The sequence below is a fragment of the Macrosteles quadrilineatus genome, unplaced genomic scaffold (genome assembly GCF_028750875.1).
Source record: "Macrosteles quadrilineatus isolate MER2022 unplaced genomic scaffold, UCM_ALF_1.0 Scaffold_9__3_contigs__length_116548681, whole genome shotgun sequence".
Classification (NCBI taxonomy): domain Eukaryota; kingdom Metazoa; phylum Arthropoda; class Insecta; order Hemiptera; family Cicadellidae; genus Macrosteles; species Macrosteles quadrilineatus.
Genome location: NW_026542602.1, coordinates 103,395,117 through 103,412,588, shown reverse-complemented (window position 1 = coordinate 103,412,588; position 17,472 = coordinate 103,395,117). Strand labels below are relative to the sequence as shown.

The 17,472-nt window shown below is 34.1% G+C and overlaps 1 protein-coding gene across 1 annotated transcript; it reads right to left on the bottom strand.

Annotated features, from left to right (window-relative positions):
* Positions 1-158: 158 nt before the first annotated feature.
* LOC129002895 (peroxisomal biogenesis factor 19-like) lies at positions 159-16,946 on the bottom strand. Its single transcript, XM_054431007.1, has 7 exons — positions 16,784-16,946; positions 15,536-15,645; positions 13,431-13,595; positions 10,193-10,341; positions 6,802-6,978; positions 5,275-5,451; positions 159-551 (listed from the first exon to the last, which is right to left on the bottom strand). Exons 2-7 carry the CDS (start codon positions 15,618-15,620, stop codon positions 429-431), a joined length of 876 nt encoding a protein of 291 aa, XP_054286982.1. The 5' UTR covers positions 15,621-15,645; positions 16,784-16,946; the 3' UTR covers positions 159-428.
* Positions 16,947-17,472: the final 526 nt, after the last annotated feature.

Here is a 17,472-nt window from a genome sequence, read left to right as displayed (position 1 = left end):
TGTAAAAGTATTATTTTCTTTACTTTACTTAAATACTTTCTTATTAAATGGCGACCATACAAAGTAGGTATTTTAAGCCAAGTATGAATGGAGATGAGTGTAGGATGAGTGGCACGTTATGCATACAGTGAAAAAGGTGGTAATAATTAAATCCTTGCAACAATCAAAAACAAATATTTATTTTTTGTTATCACACTTTGGTAAGAAATGTTGTACAAAATGCTTATAAAAATCCACATTTCGTCTTGCTGTTCGTTCTTAACATATTGGCAAATCTCAAAGAATTGCACAAAAGAGCACATGCTAAATAACCATAAACTTTGTCTAGCAAGTTTGAGCTTGAAAATACTATAAATCAATACAGTTAAATTATATTGTTTTGGTTTTTAGTGAAAATAAGTTGTAGACTAGGCTAGATGCTCATTTGGCTACATGAGGCAGCATTGTTGAGGGTCCAGTCCTGGAGGTAAACTAGGTAGGTTTGTCTCATCTAGAGGACTGTCGCTATCTCCCTGTATGAGCTCCATGGGTGGCTGCCCTAAGCCCTGCATCTGTACATAAAATTTGAGTTATCTAAACAAACAAATTGTAATTGGGCACTAGAGCTGTTTGATATGTAATTACATAGCGGGTCGAAAATACCAATAACCATTGTCAATTTGCTCATGTCAAGCAAGCTCTTGTAAGTGAAGTGATGAAGGATTTGTCTGGTAGACAACAAGTCACCAAGCTGACAAGTTTGTGAGTTTTTCTAATTGATCCTGGCTAGTGAAACAGCTGATCTTCATATCAGCAAGTTGAAATGGTGCTGGAGTATATGGTTTGGTCACCAAACTTAGCCTATAATGGAAAACCAGTTTAAAAAGACTATGCCGAAGCCTTCAAACAGCTTTCAGGAAAAAAAGTTCTGACAGCTAATTTGCTCTCCTCTTGGATGTGTTACAGATTTAGTCCCAACCGAAATTTCATTAAAATAATTGTTCAATTTCGTCAAGAGACAGGAGCAGTTTCAGATATTATTACCTACAAACAATCATCGGCAAGAAGACTATTTAATGGACTAAACTACGAACATTTTGTTCTCACCTTGAAACGCCTCTTGTCCAATGAAGACCCAACAAACATTTCATTGTCCGATACCCAACAATACTCAATCGATTCACACAAAGAAATTTCTCTACCCACAAAACAGACACACCACCATCATCCCAGTGCAGCTCCACAACACATAGAGTTGCCCCCGGACATCAGCAGTACAGCGAGGTGGTTCGCGGAATACAGTCATAGTGGTGAAAGTGATCAAGAAAGTGCAATCCAAAAGCAGAGTAAATGGTCGGATTTTTACCCCTGGAATTTCAGCCCGAATTTTTACCCCCCAGAATTTTACCCCCTGGTATGTCCGTTTATTGTGGTTAAGACAATCTACTTAATAATAAAAGGTTTACTATTAAATTAAAACTAAAAGAATAAAATTAATCATTATCACTTATTTTTATATCTAGCCATATGGTAAAATTCCGGGCCGTATATTTTGAGCTGACCTCATGAAGGGGGTACAAGTCCGGGGGTAAAATTAAAGCCCGCACACACTCTAGGTTTTTATAATTTAGTGTGTTCTGAATCAACTGTGAAAATATATGTTTAATTTTAATTGCACCTTTAATCCATCAAACTGATGTTGTGCAACTAAAAATTTTGCAGCCTTGGTTTGTGACGTCAGTTTTGCCCAGGGGGATAGAAATCCGCTACCCAAATATACTATGCAAGTTTTGAATAATTAAAGAAAAATGTCTTGGACAGTTTTATTATTAACTCTTATATTAAAATTCTATGTTTATCTGAACATTGGCTTTCATATGATGGAGTTAATCAAAGCTTTCCAGAAAATTTCTATTGAGCTAGTAGTGCCTTGTGTAGGTCTGAGCATATCAGAGGAGGTACCACTATATTTGTACATAATAAATTTCAATCTAGGATTTGTGATGTTAATATGTTTTGTAAAGAATTAACTTTTGAAGCTTCTGCAGTCTTTAAAGATGATTTTTAAACACCATTGTAATTTCTGTATACCACTCCCCTAATGGAAATACCCAAGCATTTTTAATCATCATTGAACAACTATTACACTATTTTTCTAAATGGTGCAGTTATAATATTGTCTTGGATGGTGATTTTAATGACGAATTCAATATCCAAAATAAAACTAAGACTGTGATGCAATTTATAAATCTTTTTAACAATATAACTTTTACTATTCAAATGACAAACCAACATGAGCAAACAAGTGTCAGGACAATTATGTTTTTGTCTGTAAAAAACATGCCATTATGTCCTTTGTAAATACTTTTTATTTTCATACTCTTATAATGCTCAGAGTATGGAAAATAAAAAGTATGCAAAGGACATAATGGCCAGTTTTTTTACAGACAAACAAATTTTACAGATAGGCTGATTAAAGGGGTGGTAGGAAGGGCTGATTTTAAAATTAAATAATGAGAATTTAGAAACTAAATTTCAATCAATATTTAACATCATAAATAATAATAATCTAAATTATTTTATTTAAAGTACCGGCACTTGTAAAATACCTCCGCCGCAGCAAACCTGCAAATTAAACGAATTTGCAGATTAAGCGAATTTCCATTTGCCTGATTTGATAATTTCAATAGCGTTAAGTTTAACAAGTAGCCTACCTAGGTTTGCTGCTACATGGAGGGTAATAAAGTGAGTTTTTTTAGTAAAACATTAATAGTTTAGTATAAAAGAAATAGATTTGCCAAGTTTGATCATAATCCTACTAATATTATAAATGAGAAAGTTTGGATGTATGGATGGATGTATGGATGTACGTTTGTGACAAGTGAACGCGAAAAATACTGGTCGGATTGCGCTGAAATTTGGCATGATGATAGATCACATTCCCGATTAACATATAGGCATATTCTTATTTCAAAAATCCTTTCGGGCTCCGCCCCAGTGGCTCTGGAGTTTCCCATGTTAACCTTATGAGAAATGGAATTATTGAATCTTAACAGCTGTTTCAATTAAACAAGTTGGTTCTGTTCTATGATGTTCAATAGCATTAAAGTTACAAGGATTACCAACAGGGTGCAGCACTATTATTTCTTTTACATTTATGACAACAGCTAATTTGCAACCAAAAGGTGAGTGAGCGTAGCGAACGAACTTCAACCTGGAGGCGAGTTAGCGTAGCGAACGAGCTAACCTGAAGGCAAGTGAGCGCAGCGAACGAGCTCCAACCTAAAGGTGAGTGAGCGTAGCGAACAAACTTCAACCAGGACGTGATTGAGCCATGCGAACGAGATAATCTTGAAAATTAAGAAGTTAAACGGGGCAAAGCCCGCGGGTTACAGCTAGTATATACATAAACAAGCAAACTACAACAGTTTACTTATTCTCCATAAGAATAACGTGGGAATTTTAAATTACATTTTTTTTCATTTCATCCGTAACCAATAACCATACAAAAACACGGCATTCTCTAAATATCGGCAGTACATTTTAGCGATTTTCCCATATAGGGAATAAGCTATTTTTATATTATGCATCCAATACTGTTGCCTGTTCCTTCTAAAGTCAAATGGTTGTATTAGTTAATGCGGCATGTTTGGCATCACACTTTCTAGTACAACTTCAACACTGAGCTCTTTATTTCCTTCCCACCACCTGTTAGGAACGTGGTAGTAAAACTTGTGATTGAATTATTGAGATGCAAGACCCACCTAACCTCACTCCCCAGAACGTGTGATGACATACATAAAACCGACCTCAGAGTGGGCATTGCTTTAATTAAATCAGTCATATTTTGCCATTGTGTACTGTAGGGCCAAGACTACATGACAGGCCAATTCGATCCCAACTGATGTAACACAATTGACTTCATTTTTCACTCTCATTCGCCTTGGACTTGGAGACAGCTATAAAAGTCTTGCACGGCCACTTGAGTGGCTCGTGACCACGACTGCTCAGTCGCTACTTCTAGCAGCGACAGGGGCGGCTAGAGGTATCGACAAGTGTGGCGAGGTCGCGCGTCCGACCATATGATTTGTATACAGACTTGTATGTAGTTTCTCAGTGTGAATGATGTAGTTGTCAAGTGAAGAAGATGAACTATTACTTCTACTTTTACTCAAGCATTGTAAACGTAGGTTAAACAAAAGTATTGGAGTCCATCCGTTACTAAAAGAAAGACCTTCGAAAGGAGTTTCGCACTATCTCAGAGAGGATGACAAGAAGTTTATTTTTATTTTTTCAGATGTCAAAAAGTTCTTTTCATGAACTTTTAGAAAAAGAAAAAATAAATGGTGACTTGTCCGAATTCTACAAGAATGTGAACAATTTTATTTCAGCTAAGGAGAAGCTAGCACTGACCTTAAAGTAAATATAATAGTTTTGACATTAATATACCCATTATTATAATAATATAATATAATAAATATAATCCAATTTTGACGCAAAAATCGTGACTGAGATGAGGCCCACGACTGTGGCTGCGTGTAATATGAGAACATGGCCCGCTGATGGCAGACAGTTGATCGGGCTTGCCACCAGTGGCGAGGGTGCGCGACTCGAGTGGCCAATCCCGGCTGAAGTCCCCGCGCCTTGCCACCGCGATCACGTCACTTAAAATGCTCCATATGATAACATGACCCGCTAAAAGTGGCCTTTCGGCAGTGGGGGTGGTGAGGCACTTGAGTGCCACGCATATTGAGGCACTAAGTGAAGTCCTATAATTTACAGTTGCCAACAGCTTTCCAGTTGAATAAACCCAACTTTCCTTCCAAAGATACTTAGAATAATACCTTGATTTAAAAGCGGAAAATATTATATAAAAGCAGAAAAAGTTTAAATGAACGTTTTTAAGAAGCAGGCTGGCGATTGATGTGTTATTTTAATTGCTCCACTATCTAGCTAAAATCTCCTTTGATCATTTACTTTTAAATCTTAGAAACAAGAAAGTTTCATCTTAATCTACAAATACATTCAACTAATTAATTATTTGGAAAGGTACATTTTTGGGAAATTTTAAATTATATAACAATTTAGATATTGTTACAGATAAAAAATCAAACAAATACGAAATACCAAATAATTTGCATTCCAATTCAACTACAAAAAAAGAAATTTTTTGAAAACCAGTTTATTACAATACCAAATTTACAAATCCACGTAATCATACATTAATTTAACAAATTGCTTATAATTTTGAATTGCCAGCATCCATGGTAACGTTTCCTACATGGTGAACAGTACCTGTTGCAGAAGTCCCATGATTCTCTGAAACCTCTGTTTCTTCACTTCCGCACTGTCTTCCTCAGATTCTGCCTCAAACTCCTCCACCACTTTCTTCATCAGTTCCAGCTGCTTTGTGTAGTTATCAAACTGTGCCTGTGTCAACGACTCCTTATTGGCTTCTAGCCAGGCAGGATACTGCAAAAGAGTTACGGTACTAGTTAAATGAATAACTACCGTAGTAAGCCTCGATGAGTAGCTGCAAGACATCCAAACATCGCATAGTAACACAAGACGTAAAACATGTTTAAGAATTAGAGAGTAGGTAAGGAACCAATGAGTTTAAGAGTAGACAACACATCTATATAAACCAGCTGTAGCAAATTTTAATTCAAATCCTACATAGTTTCTAACACAGTGTGCTAGGCTACTTGAAAATAATATACAGTATGAGTATATCTATACTATAACAACATTTGCACTTGATGATTTCAAAATAGCTTTAATGATTTCCTCTAAGTTGTTAGAAATATCTTAGTTTCAGTTCAGGCTAAAAATAAATATCCATGCTAGCCTCTATTCTGAGAAAATTTGTTGTTAAAAACTTTAAATGAAATTTAATTTCATTGTGGTGTGAACAGCCTCCGGATTGTGAATAATAACTAGTGATAGTGGTTTAAATACCTTATTCTTGCAATCCAAATGTTGTCTTCACATATAGTTTCGACCTGCTAGGAGGTCATAATCAGGTGTGTACAAGGATGATATTACTTCATATGAAGGTCGTCAGTAACAGTTTTTTACACTTTCACAAGCACACGACGAATAAACACATAGCGCGCACACATATATGGCCGATAAACTTCCGCATTTTCAACACAGGCCTGCTTGTCGAGTTCAATGTCATATTTTATCGGCCATATATGTGTGCGCGCTATGTGTTTATTCGTCGTGTTTGTGTAAGTGTAAAAAACTGTTACTGACGACCTTCATATGAAGTAATATCATCCTTGTACACACCTGATGATGACCTCCTAGCAGGTCGAAACTAGTTGTGAATACAACATTTGGGTTTCAAGAATAAGCTATTTAAACCACTATCACCAGAAATTTTAATATTTTTTACATTTTTGTCTTATAGATAGCTAGGTAGCCAGTAGACAGTTTTACAAAGATATAAATAATAAAGTGCGACATATGCTAATAATAAATCATCCACGGTACGGTATCAAATTACGTAATGCAGTACAAAAGAAAGGGACCAATGAATACCATAATTAACATTGGTTATTTAATACACTTGGAGTATTTTACTAATCAATGGGATAATTACGACTGTTAAAAAACCTAAAGCATTTTACAGCAAAAGATTATACACAAACGTTGAACTAAAAGTCTTAAGGAAAAGCCAAGGACGTTTTGTAGTTTTCGACTATGCGCCTCTGGAATGGGCGTGTTGTTTGACGATCCCACGGATTTACACAATTTACATTTCCTCATACTGTAATAAATTACTGGATTATAATTAAGTTAAACACAATCTCTTACCCTGTCAACAAAGTCTTTGATGGAAGGATAGAGGACATCTTTAGATAGGAACTGTTGCATGATGTTCTGCAGGAAGGGTGGAATGTCCTCTACACTACCATCCTGGCCCAGCGCTTCACTGTTCAACCCCATGTCTTGAAACAGGCTCGCCATCTGCTCTGGGTCACCAAACTGGTTCTATAAAACAACAGTAGCAATCATTAGGAGAAATCATAACAATACTAAAGCAATGAACTAATCGTAACACTGGAACACTTTGGAAACAAGAATATTGAGTAACCTGCAAGAAATGTATCAACTAATTTTGTTTGATAAAATCCCTATTTAAAAAAAAAGAATCTAAATTCCAAGTATAAAAAATATATACTTTCCCTGAACCCTTGGCTAAAATCAGCAAAGCAAGATATTATATTACAACACTTTGAACCTTCTTGCACAACAATGTCATGTACCATCCACTTACTTTTTACTATTTGATCCCTCCCATTATCACACAATGTTTAGTGAGTTTATTGTTAACAGCTAACTGTTAAATTTAGATAAGTGTCAGATTATTGTGACTGTAATTTTATTATTGGTCGTAATTGAAATTATTGTACAGTACATCCAAAAGAAATGTAACATTGTTTTCTCTTTCTACCACCAACACAAAATCCTCAAATCATCTTGTGAACCACCCCTTGTTACCGATTAGGAGTATAAGTCAAAAACAGGTTAAGATTTTGTTATTCAGGAATCAAAAGTTAAATTTTTTCTACTAGCCTAAATCTTGAGACAAGCCAATACTATATAAAAAAAAAACTTCTATATTACAGAATTATGAAATATGTCTCTTTTACATCTAGGATCAAAATGCTGCTAGATATGATCACTAAAAACTATAATGTTTATTTTTAGTTGCAACAATAATTTTAAATTCATACCGTTCGGACTAAGTACATTAGCCGTTCCTTAGTCATATTGTTCCCCATGTTAAAATCTAACAATGACTAAAGCACACGCTCCATATCAAAACCCATTAGATTTAAAGTAGGTTATTTAGGATAATGCCTGTAGATAATTTAAGATATCAAAATTATGAGATCATTTCAGATTGTGTGTCGGACATTATTGTTTTCATTGACCAGTCTTAATCAGTTATTGGAAAAATAATGTTATCAATACATGCATTGCTCAACTAAATCAATTACAGTGTTGGGAATTCAATCATTGTTAATTAGGTGGGTGACTTTAGAAACATAAACAGATGAATATTCCTGTTAATTATATATTATATATTAGAAATTAACTATACTCAGTTCACAAAATTTAGGTGGTTTTAGGGGAAAAATCTATACCCTCCACTTGATCCTTCCTTTAAAACAATAGCTCAACAACTGGGGTTTGCCGAAACGTCAATCAGGTGCAAAACGAACATTGCGCAAAAAAATGTCAACCGCCTACATTTTGTGAACGGACCATAATAAAGTGTTTACCTAGATAGTTGCTCTCAAAATGTTCTTTTCATGAACTTTTAGAAAAAATAAATGGTGACTTATCCGTATCCTACAAGAATGTGAACAACTTTATTTCAGCTAAGGAGAAGCTGACCTGAAAGTAAATATAATAGTTTTAAGCAATGAACTAATCGTAACACTGGAACACTTTGAGGCTAATTGGAGGTTTACCCAAACTTACTATTGATAATGTAGCTTAGGAATAAAACTGAAAACATCCTCATGAAAACAAGTATAAACTAAGAATAATTAAAACAGGAAGATTATTTGTTTGACATGCAATAATGTTTCTGTCGTGTACATGCTATATTCTATACATGCACTGTTCTATATTTACACATGTATATACACACACATATAAAAAATGTATGTACCTAGCCTGCTATGGAAGATGAGGAATGGGGATTATCTTATATTAAGGTTTGGTGGGTTCCTAGAGTGGGTGAACCATTGGTAGCTTAGTTTATATAGTTAACTTAATATTTTAAAAATGTGACCAAAATCATGTTACATTAAAAAAAAAAATTGAATTAAAATTGTTTGTTTTAATAAATACGATCTAATCAAGATTTCAAAATTTTTTACATCTAAAAGATTGAATTAGAGGTAGGCTATCTAACAGATGCTAGAAAAATATTTCCAGAATAAATTTTGTGAAAAAAGGATTAAAGGATTTAAACAATTTATAAAGAGAAGTCTTATCAACTTGGTAAAAATTAAATTGTAAAAACAAACAGATGTGTCAGAAGGTTTAGTTATATAGGCTTAGTAGGTCTAATTTGTTTACTAATTTTATTTATGCTAACAGACTAAAGGTTATAAAGAAGATTTTGATGAATTACATTGAGCAAAGACTGCTCCAGACTATACAGTAAACTAATGATATTCTCCGAGCAAAGCTCGGTCCCTATGTATTTTTAATAAACCATTCAATTGATTGAGAATGGGTTTTTTCCAATGTAGTTCCACTCATTTGCTGGTAAGAATAGAATATTTTATCACTAGGGCTTAAAGTGACTATTCTCGGCCCGAGCTCAAGTATTACGATTGAGGCAAAGCCCAGGTCGGAAAATGAGCGAGGGTTGAAAAGACACGTTTTGCCCGTGTGATGAACTATATTTTTTGTCATATTGCATCATTAACTGCCAAACTAAGCTAGAAAACTAAAATACTTTCATGTAAAGATAACCTCTCAAACGACTTCCAGCTTGTTTTCAATTCTGCTAATGTAAATAAGCAGCTGTTTAGTAAGTGATTCAATCATTTTGTCTGTTACGATTGTGTTATTGTGCATTATACCATCGATAAATCGAACTAATGACAAAAATGCAACAATAAGCTTACCTAATAAATCAATCGATAAATATTTTGATCCATGCGATTGCTAAAATTGAAATTTACAACTGTTTACAATAGCTGGTTTTTACTCTATAGGGAGTAAAAATGCTATTTTAGACCAGCAGTGCATGGATAAAAAACGGCTGCTTTTGCTGCAGTATGACAAAAAATATATTTGTCAAACTCCGTACTCCCAAAACATTGATATTTATTTAGAAATAATATATATTAAACCCCATGACATAAATAATGATGGGTTCATAATTAGTTTTGAAGTTTGCAAGATGTGTGATAATTACATCACAAAAAATTGTATTTATGAATTGTATAAATAGTAGGTGAGATGTCTCAGTTTCAGTTTTATTTTCTCATACATACTCGATACGCCGTTTCTTATGTAGACTAAATCCTAACTATCCATTTAAACAAACCTTCTTGTAGTAATAACTTCAACCTGTTGCTTGTTTTGTATAATCCTAATGTTGGCCTAAATAAAATGTACACCTTCAACATTACCGTACCAGACATTAGTTCACAAACAGTTCACCACTACTCACCCTTGATAATTCACTGTTGTCTTGAAGGCTTTTCAGAGTTTCTGATACTATGTCTGCAAAGTTGCTGGATGAGTCACCTTCAATCGCTTTAACTGCCGCCTCGGCGATTTTTGAAAAATCTTGGAAAAAGTCGTTCTCAGTTGGACCACCTGGTGACATAATACAAATGTGTTAACTAATTTCCCCTAATGTATTGCAATGATGTGTAATATAGAAAAACCAATCATAGGCCAATGTCTGTTCTTAAATTTACATAGGCTATATCATGATAAATTTGCTGGTGGATGGATAATTTTTGATACAGATGTAAGAGGAACCTCTGATTGGTTTTTCTTATGTGTCTACATTATTAAACTCTGTTCAAAAAATTACATGGTTGTAGGGAAGGGAAAGCAATTCCATCCCCTCCACCATCTACAAACATATGAAACAGCAGCTGGTTAGCTGTTAATAAGCTCAAACCATCAATCAGCTGTAACATGCATTAAAAAGGGGGGGGGGATCCACAAAACTGTCTCAAACCGACTAAATTTTGTGAACGGACTATACGGTAGTCATTTAGGCCTATTCATATTGCATCAAAGTCCTACAGAGGCGACGTAATACTAACAATATTACGATTGTGTTTGAGGGATTATTGAAGACATATTCCAACACAATTAGTAAAAAAGTGTTTTCTTGACGTTTGGGAGTTTGGAATATGATCCCGTTTTTTTAATAATAATGATGGAAAACAATTTTCACAATAATCCCTTAATCTCCATAAATCCACTTTCGCCAAAAATAAACTTAAAAAAAAGAAAAGAATAATATTATAGACAAATTAATCAAATTCATTAAAAGAAAGAATTGTAAATAAAAAGATAAATTTATCCCCAACAATCTTACAAGATCATAGATATTAAGACCTAAATATATCAGACCATTCCAAACCTGCAATATATAAAAAAAACTGTTTTTTTAAGTATAGGTACCCAGGAGTCTAATCTCATAAATTCTTTATACAATTATAAAATACTACCAGAGTACCTTCCATCTTTCATACAGGGTTGGCGTATAAGTATAAAATGCTTATTTCAGTTATACTTGTGCTCTGCGTTTGCAATGGAGGAGGACACGGTTTGAGAAATTTGATCAGCTCGTGTCGGTCATATAAATCGGTCCAGTAGTTTTTGTGTGATGGAACTTCAGAATTATACATAAACATCCATACACTTTCACATTCATAATATTATTATACTAGTTGCTGTAGGCCTACCTACCCGTGATTGAATTATTAAGTCTAATTTGAGGTTAATTTAGGATATGCTTGTTTCGTATAGCCTACTATAGTTATGAATTAAAGATCTGTCAATGAATACGAGTCCATTTCCTTTCTCCTACATGCAATATGTTTGTATTTTTTTTAGAACAAAAATAAAGGACAAATTGTGGACACTGGTTCAAACAACAGGGTGTCTACTACATTCTGGATAAAAAATTCATGGACAATTCCCGTACATTTAAGGACACTTTGCCGTAACCTTTGTCGGTGTCATTAGGCCTACCGAATAATTTTCCTGATTTGTCAAACTGTATTAATCTTGTTATTCACTGTAGTTGTACCAGAGAGAAAAGTAAATAATAATAGATAAGAGTTAAAAATTACAAAATAGAAATTTATTGAAAGTAAACAAACATAGGCCTACCTATACTTTAGGTAAAGCTTTTATAGTGTAACAGAGAAACGCAATCATTGTCTCCTGCGATAGCGACAAATATCTCCATCCATCACGTAAACTTCATAACATAGCTTATCCGATCCAGGCGGATTAATTTGGCATGATTCGCCCTGGCACAACGTTAGGATCTCGACTACTTTTGAAAAAAAAAATCTTTAATGCATATTGTTACTCAATTCTTAGTACAAAATCAAGGTATGGTAAGCGGCTATTAATAAGCAATAAGCACAGAGTAAGATTATTGTATTTTCATTTGTAAAGTTAATATCGACACATAGCTATCATTAGTTGTTTATCTTAGGCTCAATTACATTTTCTTAATATATTATACAGCTCTTTCAAGAATCAAAATACCCAGGCCTAGACCTAATTATTTAGGAGGGCCTATATAAACTGAGTAACAAACAATGAGGTTATAATAGCAGCAAAGTTACTATCATCATTCTAGTTCATAAGATTTTGATTGCTTAAAGCATACAACTCAATAAATAAATATATGGGAAACAAAAAACATTGAAACCTGAATAGCCAACAATATAAGACAAAGATACAGAAAATGCAATGACATAATTTGAAACCAAGCAGGCCTACATAGTGATAAAACAATGCAAACAACAATGCTTGTGGTTTTGTCAATTGAAAGATAAAATGTCCATAAAAAAGGGTTAACTTACATAATAAGACTGTAGATTATTTACATGTTTAATATGAAACCATAAACAGTTTTATGGCACTAGGCACTGGTCGCCAAATTGAATCTTCAAGCCGAAAGTACAAGTAAGAAGTTAAATTTAACAGCCATTATAAAGCTATTATTTTCAAGATAAAATAGGTTTGGGATGTAATAATAATTACCCTAGTAATAAAAAAAGAAGTTGTAAAGGAATAAAAGTGATACAACTTTTATGAGCTAGCTGCTGAGTCAACAGTTCTTGGAAGTACTTGACTTGACACTTGATTGTCGTGATAAAATATTAATGGGTTTGAGATTGTTAATGGGATTTTTATTGCATAATTACTCTAGTAATAAATTATAAAAATGTAAACAAACATCTGATAAACCTTTTATGTGCTCCTAACCAACTAGCGATCAATAAAATTATGGCCCATCAAAAATTTAAGGACATTGTCTGGCATTTAAGGACAATTCCCGTACATTTCATGGCCAGTAAAAATTTAAGTACAATTCCCGGTTTTCCCGGATTTGCCGGTTGGTAGACACCCTGAAACAACCTCTATTTTGCAACTATGAAAAGACTTTCTGGTCTGACCGAACATGGTATCTCAGTGGTAGCAGCTTGGGTTGATAGGCCAGACACTGCTGGTTCAAGACCATCAGCTTGAACTATGTTATTACTTTTTTTCACCACTGGCCTGTCAATATGACTTATAATATAACAATACTTAACTGACTTTACGTCACAGCACAGACCTAAAGTAGTCTGTAATGGACAGTTGAGGTTTTTATTTTTAAAAGTGTAACAAAAAAATAATATCTTGGAACAACTGACGCTTACCTTCTCCAAACATCTCCTTCATGCTCGGGTCGGCCTGCATTGCTTCTTTCAACATGTTGGCCCACATACTTTCCGTTTCTGCTTCCTGGGACACCGCAGTTTCTTCTGGCTTTACTGCGGGCGTAGATGTTTCCAGAGATACTTTAGAAAAGTCATCAAGGGCACCTAAAAACAGGCAAGTAGTCCTTTACACATGATAAGCTTACCGTACAGATAAATTTAGTCTTGAGATATTCTACAGACAAGTTCTGCAGTTCACAATTAAGTTTTATTATTGATAATAGTCATCATAATTAACAAAACTGTGTAATGAATCCATTGTGGTTGCATAAAACTATAGCTGAAATGTGATGTCATAAGTTGTGTGGACATATTCACAGTTTTAAATTAAAAACAAGACTCAAACTACCAACACAGACTAAATGTTTTATAGGTCACTGTTTAAATTATTACAACATGGAATACAACACTGGAGGAAGGTAAGTCACCTATTATGTGTCACCAGCAATGACTGACAACATTCTCTTTGGTGGGTATGGGAGTGTTGCTGAAGGTCGAAATCCCAAAAGGTCTAATTAGACCATCCATATATAACGGTAAAACGTAGAGGTATTTTCCGTTTCATAAAAAATCCAAAAATATGCATGTTGAAGATGCTAATGAAAAGTCATTTCGTGATTGGTTTCGATAACTTGGTAATGGAAACATAACCATTCGCAAAATAGTTAGTAATCAGGCTTCGATTAGGCCCTTTTTTCATAGAATATGTAAAATCAATCGCACCTTTAGGAGGAATGTTTTACACCAGGCTAATAATATCTTTTTAATGTTGATCAGAAACAAATCTAGGGTTAAGTTTGGTCAATAGGATTCCTTTATTTTACACTAATTTTTCTAACCTTTTACAAAAGGAGTATAAACTTAGAAATAATAACTGGGTCAGGGTGCTAATTTAGCGGTTTGACCAACAGCTAAGCTTATCTCAACACACCTTCATTTGCCTTCTCATACTTGACGAAGACAATTTCTAATATTTCAATCTGGGAAGTCTTTGCATCACTAACCAAAAGACCAAAGCTACCTTAGTAAGCCAATTTTTTATTCACAAACATGTTTGCTGCCTTTAGCAGAGTTAAACCTCTGGAGTTATTGCAATTTTATTTAAAATAACATCAAGCAACAAAAGCAAACAACAAATTGTTTTTTGAACAAAATATATGTTGTACTAGGATATATATCCTGACACATAGATAATTGGATTATAAAGTATGTTTGAATATTAGAATAATTTGATTTACATTTGAGCTTTTTAGGGACTTATGTCCCTACAAGCCACTAGTTCTTGTTTATTAGTTAATAGATAGTTCAGATGTAACTCGCTTGAATAAAGTATATTTTATTTGTTAATGATTTGACGTAAATTAAATATTTCAGTACTGTATGTTTTTTGGAAGTCTAAATAATATCTTGATAAAAAACTTGTTAACAGACTCTACTGCATCGCTATCAATAAAACCCCACACTTGCGCATGAGAAATAATTGATAGTATGACTGAGTTGAAACACAACACAACTGCTTGGCACTGAGTAGGAATTGATTGCCATTTATGAGATTTTGCCACAGTAATTCAATAGCTAACTTCTATAGGCTACTTTCTATTTTGCTTTGAAATTTTTTCCCATGATAATAAAGGAGTTAAAATATCATATATATTCATTCACAACTTCAATACGCTGCCCCTGTACCATCAACGATCGAAAGACCCAAGTTGCACCATTTACAAAAAAACCATAACTGTAGATTTTATTTAGATTTACAGGGAGATTCCAGCGTACAAAAAATTATCTCATCGATGGATCATATGCGTTTTGCGTTGTTTGGTTGGAACACTGGTGTGCACACAAAGTAAGGCTTTCTGTACAATATGTGCAAGGATCGAAGCCCACTTTGTCAGGTGACTGTATGAAAAAGGTTATTGCATCTTTTGTGATTTTCCCTAATATCATATATTTAAATACACTTGTCTTGTGACTGTTGTCATCACGATGGTTTTAGAAAGCATAATTTATTTTAAAAGCTAAATCAGCTACTGTACATTACTTACTATCCAGCAAGGAATCTATGTCTTCTTCTGGCTGTTGAACCTCTGCGGCTATTGCTTGATTTTCACTGTCATTACTCTCTGCCATGATACAAGGTTAAAGATCTTAGTGCCTGTAAATATATGGCTTGTTTTATATATATATATAGATATTTCTTACTTAATTAACGTTGCTGCTGTAGGACTTCTTGTGAACTCAGTGATTTGAGTAGGCTTTTCAAACGTTAAGGGATTTTTTCAGCCATATGTCACTTATGATGCTAACGCTGATGATGTTACAACAATATGCACATCATTTTAATAGCCACTTCCCTATAGGGAAATTTGCTAAAACACTATAATAGGTAACTTACATAAGTTATATACAATTAAGCAACAATGGCAGGTGTATTAATTACAAATACAAGAGGCACGTAAAAAACTCTTGCCAGGAGTACAAAGATTAAACACTGGCGTAGCGTTAACTTGACTCTCGCTTTTTGTCAAGAGCACAAATTCCTGTCAGCAGCGTATTGAAAAGCCGAATAGCAGGCAATGGGTAGGAGAGTTTAGTGAGACTGTGTCGGCAGCGGGGCAGGTCAAGATCAAATGCTCTATACCACCCGTAATCATGCAGCATTCTTCTTGTCATGAAGGATGACTCATTTTCTTTCAGGTGGGCTAGGATGTTAAGCACATAGGCCTATTGGCTATGTATGGTCCGGATACCAAGCTCCTTGAAAATTGGCCGACAATGGTCAGTTGTACGATGGGCTGCACTTTACTTTAGGTCCTACACTCATTCGAATGAAAATATCAATTATTTGATTGTTTCATTCGATATATCGTTTGGTTAGGTTAACTTACCTAACTAACCAAACGATATATCGAATGAAACAATCGATTAGGTAATCGATATATCGATCGATATTTTCAATCGAATTAGTGTAGGACCTAAAGTAAAGTGCAGCCCAACGGTGTTATTATTTGTACAACTAGGCCATATACAATATGAAAATAAAAATTTTGCTTAGTGGCACCTGAATCTAACACACAGATGTGCTAGGTTTATATTATTTTAGCATTAGGCCTAAGTTAGGCTAGTACTCTTTAAAGGATAGGCCTGATATTGCTTAGTTTAGTCCTACAACAATTTCATAGCCCTCAGGCCTATTTGTTTTAATGACCTATTTGTTTTTTTCTACTAATCTTGAAAAAAATAACACTTAAGACTAGGCCTAATAACAGAAGGTACTAACTTAAATTACTCACTTTTGGTAAAAGTTAGATATTAAATTTCTCTAATTTATCATCCCTTTTATCATAGAGGAAGCGACTTTTTTTAAATTGTAATATTGGTTAATTAATTGCACAACTTTGTATTTGTTATTCACAATTAAAACCGTGAGTCATCCACAGAAATTCCTAAGCCTAACCTAACTTACAATTTTAAGAAAGAAGAGTTGACTGACAAATCCAGCATAACATATGATGAAAGACAGTTGACGTAAAAAAAAAACAACAGCCTTACCATTGACTATATAACACCACTAACACTAGTGCTATTAGCCATTGCTTTTACTTTTACTTGGAACATGTACTTTGGAAGTATGGACTATTGATTATACATCTCTCAAGGGTATTAGATTAAATTATTCACGGTTTAAATTAGAAATAAACTTAAATAATTATGATTATATTTTTTCCGTTTTTGTTTTAAAATGTCCTTAAAAAAATAATATTAGCAAAGTTGAACGTTGTGCTGTTTTTGTAAAGGAATACAATATTTTTTGCTCTGCGGTAAGGGTATTCACGTCATTCTACCACTTAAGGCACTTCCCACTATATTTAAATTTATTATTCTGGCTTAATTAATCTTAACGGATCCATGGTGGAACCATGCAATTGATCACGGTAAAGGTGGCCGTGAATGGATCCCCCTTATTTCATTCGTGGGGTCC